Genomic DNA, 11,580 nt, shown 5'->3' on the forward strand with positions numbered 1-11,580 from the left:
CCTCTCAGAATGAGGAAGCAGAGTACCATTCCCCATCACATTAAAAAAAGTCAAAAGTTCCACCTTCTGAATTAACATAGTGCGAGATACAAACTATATATAGTTATTATTTTGACCGCTACTGATATTACTATTAATTGTATTATAATTAATACATTATTTCGGAAGTCGAGTTGGATAAAAGCATCTGTGGTATTTGTGGTTCCTTGTATTTGGGCAGTAGGTGTACTGAATAGTGTTCTAAAACAGAAACAGAAATAGAATCTGGTTCCTTGTATTTCCTGTGTGCTGTGACAAGTCTGTAGGCAGTATCCTCATTAGTGAATGCGATGCCACCCCAATGCCTAGGATGTCCAATAGCACAAGGTAACAGAGAGCTGAATGTAAGATGACCCAGGAGAGCAGAGCCCTTATTTGAGTTGTTCACGCCAACAGAATCAAACAAAACAGGCTACTTTCTTTCATGAAGTAATTTCTTTTGTCACTGTGTGACACGTCTAGTCATTAGTATTCTGTAGAGAAAACCTTGCCTTGTCATAACCACGTGGGATTTCATATAATCATTTAAAAGGTGTCCAGGAGAAATAACTAAGATGGCTGAAAGTAGACTAACTAGCACCATCTAGTGGCCAATGTCTCCAACGTCTTTTCTGCCTCTACTATGAGCAACTCAAATGCATCTTATTTTTTACAGCCTCCAAGTTATTTTGCTGATAAAAGTAGTCTAACTGATTTCAGTCCAACTGCTTAAAAACCACAACATAATAAGACAATTTCTAGGGTTCTTCTGGGTTCTTTTGGAAGATCCACTTAGTTGCACTGATGAACAGTTTGACAGCAAATGTTTATAACATTTTGTCCTCGAGATGAACATTTCGACAACAGTGTCCATCAGATTTAAAAACAAACAAAGATCATTTTCCAAATGATAATCTAATGAACCATGACTAGGGTGTATGCATGGCCCTGTCACAAAAAAATGCACACAAGACATCATCTCCAGTAAGTTGAAGTTTGTATTTATAATTTGAGAATGCATAAAGTAAATATCCACTGAATATTTATAACAACACAATTTGCTGGGCACAGTCAGAAAATTAAGAAATAAAAAAAAAGTCTCTTGTGACACCGATGATGGTGCATCACCCCTATGGAAAGGGCCTGGCTACAAGCACAGCAGTCGGGACCAACGACACCCTTCTCTCCGCCTCGCCTCCTCCTCCTCCTCCTCCTCCTCCTCCTCCTCCTCCTCTACCACACATGCCAAGACTGAGCAGTCCTCTCTGGACCTCCGCCTGCTCTTCAGAAGTCCTTGTAATGCATTAACCTGGAAGATGCAGGGTGGAAAACAAGACAATGAAAGTCAATGAAGAGACACATCCACAAGCCAGAACCGCAAGACACACTAGACACACTACAATACCATACCATGGGATCAGATTTACGAACGGCTGTATAGCAGTATTGGCTCACCTGAAGAGGAGGGCGTCGCCCTTGTTGTTGGCTACGGAGTAGAAGCCGCTGTTGGGAGAGAAGTCCACACACTGCGTGCGGTAGATGGTCTTCCGGCGGAACACCGGGAAATTGGAGAAGACTGTCAAACTGGGAAGATGGACCTGGGAAAGCAGAGGAGACCAGAGGAGAGTGAAGACACAGACACAAGCAGTAGCCACAGCATGATGGTAATTAGTTTTATACCATATATTGAAGATTCAGTCTTAGGTTTGATCAGTCAGGATTCAGGTTTATTCTTGAAGAATGGCGGCCGACCATTTGTGAGACAGAGACTTTCAGATCCATCCTCCCTCACAGAACTTCACCTCAGCATATCTGACTTATTCCTTGAGGAACACAGTCTGTTAAATACACTATATCTAAGGGGTGTCACCGTCTATTCAAATGGGCCATGCATGCAGGGTTCTTTGTCTCGACCTGGGGGGGGGGGGAGGTGAGACCAATGTCGCACCTCACTCCCCTGGTCAAAATCAAGTATATTCACCCTGGAACTGTTTACATGCTAGTTAAGTCCAAATAAAAGTAACAATTAGAACTAGGTATAATATCATTGACTTATTGACTATGGCATATTCTTATGACCTATGCTGGTCCCTTCAAGCAGCAGCAGCAACGGCCAGTTTTACCACGCAACCACAATCAGAGACCGGATTACATGACAGTACAGTACAGTACGTGTACCATCGAGCATAACAGCAGTCATGTGACTACTTGGCCGGTAGAGCAACAGATCATGGGATGGATTATCAGGGAGCACACGTGAAAATGGACATCAGCACTCGAGTTGCTTTGGATGCAAGTGGCAGCTACATAAATGAATGTCAATTGTAAAGATCACACATTTCTAAACCAGTCATGAAAGAAAAAAAAATATACCATCACACACAACATCACACACAGAAATCAGACAAAATGTAGTGTAAATGCTTTGGAAGTGGAGTTCTGGTTGGAAAACACTGTCCCATCGTTTGAGTTGAGAGCAAAGTTTTTGTTAGGAATAAGAATGTCCTTGGGGTAAAGTGCCTATTCATGATATGATGGTGAACTGCTGCCTCTCAGACAGCATCTCCCCTGCGGGTCTGTCACCAAAGCACTCCATCAAACATCACATGAGCTCTACAATTAATCCCACCATAGGGAACGCTTCCTCTAGCCATTAGCGCTTAGCCTCAGGACGTTTCTTTCACTCAGAGTCTCTCTGTCCCTCTAATTCTGTCTCTCTCTCTCATTCTGTCTGTCTCTTTCTGTCTCGCTCTCTCCCTCTCATTCTGTCTCTCTCCCTCTCATTCTGTCTGTCTGTCTTTCTCTTTCTCTCATTCCGTCTCTCTCTCTCATTCTGTCTGTCTCTTTCTGTCTCTCTCTCTCCCTCTCATTCCGTCTCTCTCCCTCTCATTCCGTCTCTCTCCCTCTCATTCCGTCTCTCTCCCTCTCATTCCGTCTCTCTCTCTCTCTCTCTCTCTCTCTCTCTCTCTGTTTGTGCCACAGGCGTACCAGTCGGTTGGCCTCGTCGTCGGCGCGGGAAGCGATGGCGAGGATCTCAGAAGAAGGGTTGAAGCGCAGTGCCGTGGCCGTCGTCACCAAGTTCATGATGGCCTTCAGGGGTTTGGGCACTGTCTCCCGCAGACAGGCCTGCTGAGAGTACACGTTCACCACGCCTGACTGGGAGCTGCGCACACACAGGGAAAACAGACGCGTGAGCCTTCCTGTGGGCGCTGGGAAAGCATGTTTCACAGGCCTAGATTAGGCTTGAACCTTTTTTATGTTTATTTATTGTATTGTGTTGTCGTTATAGGGTGTCCTTCGAGGCACCAACAGGAGCAGCGCTCCAAATTTCGTTGTATGCAAATACAATGACAATAAAGGCTTTAAATGTATTTTAATTTTCTTAAATGACTGGTAAGTGCTCAGACCAGCCATGAGAAAGCAGTGGACTGTGTGCCAGGACTCACCCGCAGGCCAGGTACTGTCCATCTCGGGACACGGCGATGGAGGTGCCCTTTACACACCCTTCATCAGGGAAGCGACTCAGACACTTACTGCTCCTCACGTCCCAGATGAACACCTCACCCTCCTCTACAGGGGGCAAAGCCACACACACACACACACACACACACACACACAACAACAACACTGGACACATGAGGTCATATATACAACACATTTCATATATATGCGAGTGGTTCAAAGTGCTGAGCATAAAACTAGTATAACAGCTCAAAGTCAATTAAAAAGGGATAAAATAGTTGTTCAAGAAGAGTTTATAATATAACCAACAAAACAGAAATACCCTAAAGGAATCATATAACAAAGGAAGAGAAAAGTGCTAATAGCAAGACCACAATAGCAATACAACAAAAGACCATCCTGAGGGACTATGCCCTAAAGCTGTATCTTTCTGCCATGATGCGCAGACAGACCGTAAGGATTACGCCTGAAAGCCACTTCATCATGCTCAGGCAAGAAATCCCAGGGCTGTTCAATTCTAATTGAATCAGCGCTGATTTGTTCGACTCACCAGAGTTGGAGAAGATTTTGCTGCCGTCTGCAGAGAAAGCCGCGCCGCACACGTTCCCACTGACCTTCATGCTCCGGACCACCTCCTTAGTCTGAAACAAGCCCATCACATTAGCCGTGAGTGAGTGACTTTCTAAATGTCTCCAACTGAACTGTCAAAGTTCCCGACCGCAGGGTGACTAAAGCTCAAGTATATCCTAAAAGCCCATTACATTAGCCGTGAGTGACTTTCTAAATGTCTCCAACTGAACTGTCAAAGTTCCCGACCGCAGGGTGACTAAAGCTCAAGTATATCCTAAAAAGGTGTTAAGCAAATATACCAGACCAACCCTTTGAGAATGCTACATCAATGTTTTATGCGACACACCAGGTTGTGTGTAGCCGCTCTCTTTGTCTCTAACAATTTTTGCCAAAAATGATTAGCCTATACTGCCTAGGCATTGCACCAAGAACAACTACATACTTTAGCCTGTCCATCTGTATGTCTGGATGTAGAATAAGAATTGTCACTTTGCTTAGATCCACAGGTTTCTCATAAATATGCACTCCACACACACACCACACACACCACACCACACACAACACACACACACACCACACACACACACACACCAGCTCACCTTCATGGTCATGAGGTGGAGATAACCTGAGGCACCAGTGAGCAGGAGAAACTCCCCCTCTGGAGAAACCTCAAACTCCTTCACCCTCTGTTCACTCAACCCTGACAGAGAGAGAGAGAGAGAGAGAGAGAAACGGAGGAGAGGAGAGGTGAGAGAGAGAGAGAGACATTTTTACACACGTTGTGACCATTATAACCCCAGAGAAAAAAGAAGATGCTACACAATAGCTACTAAGGCTGTAGTTGTCTATTCCATACTGTATTTATTTTCATAAAGGCCTAGGCCTGTCCTCACCTCTGACTGTGGGTACAGGTATGATCTTTCCCTCCATCATGTCGTAGATGTAGAAGAGCTTGTTTCTTAAACCAGTGGCGATCACCTGCTCACCACTAGCACTGAAGCAGGCCTTATTTACCGGAAACCTCTCTAGGTGGATGCTCTGGATCTTAGGGTTGGTCTTGCCGTCAACCTGGGGCAGGAGGTGAGAAACAGGGAACAGGGATGAAACTCCCATCAACGCCAAATGGAAAATGACACAAATTATGGTTGAAAATGACACCCAAAAGATGGTTACGAACACCTAACTTACACCTAAAACTAGTTTGCAGGAATGACAGCGGTGCCAGTGGTCACTCAAAATAAGTCTCAAAACTATAAATCCTCACCTGAAAGAGAGATATGGATTGGTCCAGCCCTGCTGTCATGACAACCTGAGCGGAGGGGTGAAACTGGACAGTGGTCAGGCGGTCTTCTGCAGGCCGGTCGTTGTTAGCATTCAGGCACTTCTTGATCTGGGACAAGATCACGAGGCATGTTTAGATGACACATCACACCTTGACCGGCTGAAGACCTTTCATCCATTAACATACACATACATCATGTGTAACATCTAAGTACTATTGATAGGAGACAGAGCAGCAGGATGTACAGTTCTCCAACACACATAAGAAGAATTAGGGGGATTGTTTAGCATGATGTTACCCTTAGAATTCCTTTGGGGAGACTCTCGGACGTTCCCACAAAGTTGCCAGTCTTACGCAACAAGTTGTCCTCATCATCCTCGTCTTCCTCGTCCACTTCTTCAGGAGGAAAGGGGGCAAAGTGCAGGTATGAATGCAAATCACACTTTTCACAAAAAAACTTACATAACAAATAGAACATATGGGTTCATGTCTATGCCTATAGTGTAACTATATCAGGCTTACATAACAAATACAGCATATGGGTTCTATATATTAGTAACTATATAAGGCTTATCCCTCACATTTGATTTCTACTATGGCCACAAACATTCCTCCATTCTTTGTCCCAATTCCCCTGTCTGTATTCTTCTTTACCTTTTTTCTTCCTCTTCTTCTTCACTTCGGTCTCTGCCCAGGAGGGGGCTCCACCCATAGCTTTTTGAAACCTTGAATACAACAAAGAGAACAAAAAGTCTCACTTAAGACAATAATAATCATAATATTAAATTGTATTAATATTGTATAATATAATACTATTAATATTATAATATTTCATAATAATATATTAATAACAGCTGCATTCTGAGATACATTTAAGGAAGAGAGCAGGTGTCATCAGAGGGGGAAAGCTTGAATAGGTACTTCTGAGTGAGTACTCCATTGCACGGAGTGCATGCGTTCTAAATAAACACGCGACAGCACTTACTGTTCTTTTAGTCTCTGTTGCAGTTTCTGTTTGTTCATCCTGGACTCGGCATCGCTTTTAGTGAAGTCCTTACGGAACCGGTGGGCCATGTCCACACTTAAAGAGAAATTAACTAATTTAACTTTGCGGAATAACAAATCAAGCACAACTGCCACAGATAAAGTAATTCAAAAAGCCAGAAGACATTGTGTGCATAGACTCAAGAGTAGCAGGACACTATAAGCCTTTAGCTCAAACCAAATAATTCAGCATTATAGGATCAAGACAGGAAAATGAAGTGTTACAAACATGGACTAACCAGAGAAGGGACCATTTGTGTTGTAGGTTCAAAACTAGAACAATCAACAGTGGACAACTGCATTTCGCATACCTGAACACATCATATAACATCAGCGTAATTTAGTTCAAACATACTACACTCACTCTTCTTCAACTTCATCATCGTCATCCTGCCACACGGCTTTCCGAGCCAATGTGACCTGCACTCGTGCTCCGTTCACTGTCTCCTCATCACTGGATTCCTCCTCGTCCAGCAAGCTAGTCCTCACGTCATCTGCTGCATGCTGATGGTGTATAGTAAGGTACACACACACACACACACACACACACACACACACACACACACACACACACACACAGGTGTCACAGGTCATTGTTATCTGACTACCAAAGAGGGAGATGATTAAATGACAACAGAAACTTTTTGCACTATCCACACCAGCAGCACAAGAACCCTTTCCTCCTGGACATCGACACTGTCACAATCATTGCATTCTGTACCATAGGGTCAGACCCATCCTTGTATCTGTAAACACCCCCACTCCGTGTGAATATGATCTCCCTATGTATATGTGATTGATGTATGCATGTCGGTGAGGTGTATACGTGTATAAGCTACTGGATGACCTAGATTTCCCTCGGGATTAATAAAGTATCCATCTATCTATCTATCTATCTATCTATCTATCTATCTATTACAGCTATCGTATGCCGGAGTCAGCAGCTATGTGGGCTAAGTATGCATCATTCCAATGAGCGCTCAGAAAACATGTAACATTGGGTACAACACTTGAGGTGATGAAACAGTGGACCTACCTACATCACCTTAAGTTTAATGCAAAATACCTCCAACTTGAACGTTGAAAGGGCAAGACTTTCACGACTAACGTTAACGAACCTCTCAACTTACCTCAAGTCTTTCCACCAGCTCGTCCTCAGCACCAAAGACGAGATCTTCCAGCATTTTGACGGAAGCATCTTGCTCCCCCAAGGTTTTCACCAACTTCGCGTTATTTTCTCTTTTACTTGCTTCTTGTTCCAAGTCTACCTCTGGGTCGGGAGCCCTCTTCTTGCCTTGTCTAACGTGGGGCAAGAGTGTTGCCATGTTGTACAAGAACTAGCTAGCTAATGTTTAAAAACCTAACGAATAAAAAAAGATGTATAACTGTAGCAACTGTTAATATTCTGATATTCTAGATTGCCATGAGTCGTCCTACATAAAAGTGTGCGTTTTTATGAAGTACAAATAATGGTCTTCAGAAGACCTAGAGTTAACTTGACCATTCCAACTGATGCTCACTGTTTACCACATGGGCTATTCAGAATTTCCGGTGGTGTGACCTGTGAACCCGGAAACTATATAAATCTTGACACTACAAAGTCGTGCCACTAGGTGACGATATTGGGTAAAAAATGAATTGCTCTCATTCAGTTTCAATTTCAACCAAATGGTGAAACATTCTAACATGTTTCAATAAAAGACGTTTTCCTCTTTAGAATCACCCTTGCATTGAAAGATCACACGCCCTAAAATTATATTTCAGCCATGTAAAGTCATAACACTGCCGTGTCGCAGTGAAAATATCAATGCATGCTTAAAGCACAAACCCTGGTTCCTCAAAATGTACGGCCATTGGTAAGAACCAGAACATGGAGGACTGGAGGCAGCCTCAGCCCACACGTCAGTCATTTTTCGCTGAGGCCCATCCCCTCGCTTTGTCTGCTCTGTATAAAAGCGTAGATCTGCCCTCCATCCTGTCTCGGACGATTTTGGACGGTTGATCTCTTGGTGTATCCTGACAGTACTGTTGGATTTTCAAGGTGTGTTGTTGGCATCGTTAATTATTCTGCTTGTTTGCCGCTTTGTTTGTAATTTGAATTGACTAAATTCCAACCAAATTACTCGGTGACCTGTTTCCAAGTTTTAGTTTGTAAGATCAGAACGGTGATTGCAAAGTGTCAAAAATTGTGAATGTTCGGTAACGTTAAATATCTCCATTCATTTAAGTACCAAACTAACTCGGAATGTTGACCATAAATACAACTTCATTAATGCTGGAAATATAAACTGAGTACATGTTGCACTTGCACAAAAATGTTGACTCGATTTGTATGTGACATCGGGCAGCAGGCTCATGATCATGTGTAACGTCAAGATTTGCCGGCTGCTTATACTTTCGGTTTTTTGCCACGGCAGGTTACACGTTAGCTGCTAGCTAACCGGCTTATGGCTACATTCCTGTAAGCCAATCAGTTGCTGCTAGTAATTTCCTTGAGGCGTAATTAGAGTAATCTGATCCTGGACATCCACACGAGTTAATCTTGTACTTAATCTATTGTAGAGTTCCTTGGCAGCTTTAACTAACTTCTGTGTACCATGTGGCAGTGGCATAAAACATGGCTGCCGCTTTGACAATGGACTAGGGTGAACGCTGGCATTATGTACAGAGTTTGCGCTCAAGGGTTGCTAACTAGCTGATGGACTTCCGCACGAGGAGAATGCATTCATAAATGCGTTGTCCAGATTCAGTGCTGTTGTGTTCAAATCTTGTCAGTTGCCCAAATTGGTCTCTGCAGGGTGCGGTACCTCACTTAGCTTTGTACATAATGCACTTTGTGTCCCTGTACTGCATTGCATAATATTAAAAGTGGTTAAGTCGTCGTTGACCCGAGTTATTATCTGCCTTTAATGGTAATGAGTTCTCTTTTTTTTTTCTTTTTTTTTAATTATGTAAGAGGTACAGAACTCTGACTCCATTCCACTAGGGAAATTAAGACAAAGTACCAGGTCATGCGTGAGGTTGGCCATCAGACTGGAAATAAACGCAGGTGGTCAGCAGGCCAAGGACGCGCATCGTGTAAAATAAGAATAGCTTATGCATACTTTCCGTGAGCTGCTACTTAATATGGCTGCAAATGACATGTGTGCACTTCATAGAGTGTCCTGTTCAGAGGTTATAGCGAAGGCACGTATGCATGTGTGCACTTCACGGTCACATTGAAGACTTGCTTTCTTGCTGCAAGTCTTTGCTTCATCTGTGTTCTGGATCAGTACCTGAATTGCACTGGTCTTGTGTTCAGCATCATGGCAGAGGAACGTACTTTCATTGCAATCAAGCCCGATGGTGTGCAGAGGGGCCTGGTCGGCGAGATCATCAAGCGCTTTGAGCAGAAGGGCTTCAAGCTGGTGGCCATGAAGTTCCTTACGGTAAGGCACTATACTTTACTTTTGAATCTGTTATGTAGGGGAATCAGTCTAGCCCCCACACGTGAAGAGTCTTTGTGGGCTGAAATGACAGTTGGTCTTTGAAATGGATTTGATTCCTGATGGAACGGAGCCAGATAAGCTCCTGGGTGGTATCTAATGTTCCAAATCTTATGCATTCCAAAAAATTAAAAACTAAACTATAGTATCCAAAAGCTAAGCCAATAAACTCAGCCGGTTCCAGGCTGTAATCAATGGTGGTTGTGCAGTTACTGATTGGAGTGTGTGTGTGTGTGTGTGAGTTGCATAATAAGGGGTCATTAAAAAAATTAATTCTGTTGCTCCAGGCTTCTGAGGATCTCCTGAAGGAGCACTACATCGACCTGAAGGACCGTCCTTTCTACGCCGGCCTCTGCAAGTACATGCACTCTGGCCCTGTCGTTGCCATGGTGAGTACTAGAGGATTGCCTTTACTCTTGCCAAGGGCCAACTTGTCTGAAACAAATGCTTCACCTTTTGACCTTGCACAGCATCATATCCAGTGATTTCTGCGCTAATCGTAACCTCCCAGTTTTTAAAAGATGTTCCTTGGTTGCATCATTTTCTTCTGCTGCTTGTTCAGTTAAGTAGTTAAGTTGTGTCTTGGACTCGAAAGGCAAATTGACAGCTGACTGTTCTCCTCCACGCTAGGTGTGGGAGGGTCTGAATGCCGTGAAGACTGGCAGAGTGATGCTGGGGGAGACCAACCCCGCAGACTCTAAGCCCGGCACCATCCGCGGAGACTTCTGTATCCAGGTTGGCAGGTGGGTCCCTCCATGATGTTCCTGTCCTTCATGCATGCTTGTGGTGTAGTTTAATTCAAATGCACACAATTATGGCTTTACCCATCTGGCTTCCTCCAGTCTTTTGTACAAATGGGGTTGCATAAAATTGCAACGTTGCTTTTTGGATAGTTGCCATCAACATTTGGCATGTCTGCCTTCTCAAACTATTTTTTTTCAATGCTGTTTATCTGCATGGAAAACATGTGCGAACAAGTGGGGCCACCTAATATGCATGTCCTGGGTGGCGAGCACCCTTCACTGCGCTGATTAATTGAGGCGTCCCCAAATGACTGGTTTTCACGGCTGCATCTGGGTGGAGTGTTTTTTTTTTTTTTTTTTTTAAACATGGCTCCCACGGTTGAGCCGCCTGGCATGCTGACTCTGCGTTTTGTTTTTGCAGGAACATCATCCACGGCAGCGACTCCGTAGAGAGTGCCAAGAAGGAGGCCGCTCTGTGGTTCAAGCCAGAGGAGATGACCGCCTACAAGAGCTGTGCTGTTGACTGGATCTACGAGTAAAAGGAACATCCCACTTTTTTTGATCCAATCCCATGTCCAATCCAACCTTGTATTTGCACGATGATGACTGACACTTCTCCATTCTGTATGCTGTAGACCGGGTCACATGTTCACTCGTATTGTCCTTGTGGCGACTGCAGAGCACTTATAGAATATAAAAAAAAAATCATGTATCCAGCATGGTGGTTTTTATACTCATTAAAGCTGAATGACAACTGGAGTATGTTGTAGTGTGGTGTTTGTGCAAAGGTTAAATGTGTCTAGGTTTGTTACTATGAAGATTTAAGGGGGGGGGGGGGAAGGGAGTTAGATGCCCACAAATATTCTATTGTAAAAGGCTTATGATGTATCAGACAGGCAAGGTGGTGTGTGTGTGTGTGTATAGAAAGCATTTCAGGACTGCTTCCACATTTCTCTGCCCCTAACAGAAGGGTGTA

At 43.7% G+C, this 11,580-nt stretch overlaps 2 protein-coding genes across 2 annotated transcripts; one reads left to right on the plus strand and one right to left on the minus strand.

Annotated features, from left to right (window-relative positions):
- Window positions 1–998: 998 nt before the first annotated feature.
- Window positions 999–7,972, minus strand: utp18 (UTP18 small subunit processome component). The gene is made up of 13 exons (XM_012842054.3): window positions 7,507–7,972; window positions 6,741–6,880; window positions 6,318–6,413; window positions 5,987–6,057; window positions 5,631–5,728; window positions 5,315–5,440; window positions 4,944–5,118; window positions 4,650–4,750; window positions 4,031–4,121; window positions 3,465–3,588; window positions 3,007–3,181; window positions 1,474–1,616; window positions 999–1,327 (listed from the first exon to the last, which is right to left on the minus strand). The coding sequence occupies exons 1-13, from the start codon at window positions 7,699–7,701 to the stop codon at window positions 1,303–1,305; spliced, it is 1,560 nt and encodes a 519-aa protein (XP_012697508.2). The 5' UTR covers window positions 7,702–7,972; the 3' UTR covers window positions 999–1,302.
- A 290-nt stretch (window positions 7,973–8,262) lies between these two features.
- On the plus strand, window positions 8,263–11,363 carry LOC105913039 (nucleoside diphosphate kinase B). The gene is made up of 5 exons (XM_012842055.3): window positions 8,263–8,417; window positions 9,678–9,804; window positions 10,149–10,250; window positions 10,492–10,604; window positions 11,026–11,363. The coding sequence occupies exons 2-5, from the start codon at window positions 9,682–9,684 to the stop codon at window positions 11,141–11,143; spliced, it is 456 nt and encodes a 151-aa protein (XP_012697509.1). The 5' UTR covers window positions 8,263–8,417; window positions 9,678–9,681; the 3' UTR covers window positions 11,144–11,363.
- The last annotated feature ends 217 nt before the right edge of the window (window positions 11,364–11,580 follow it).

The sequence above is a fragment of the Clupea harengus genome, chromosome 1 (genome assembly GCF_900700415.2).
Source record: "Clupea harengus chromosome 1, Ch_v2.0.2, whole genome shotgun sequence".
NCBI lineage: Eukaryota > Metazoa > Chordata > Actinopteri > Clupeiformes > Clupeidae > Clupea > Clupea harengus.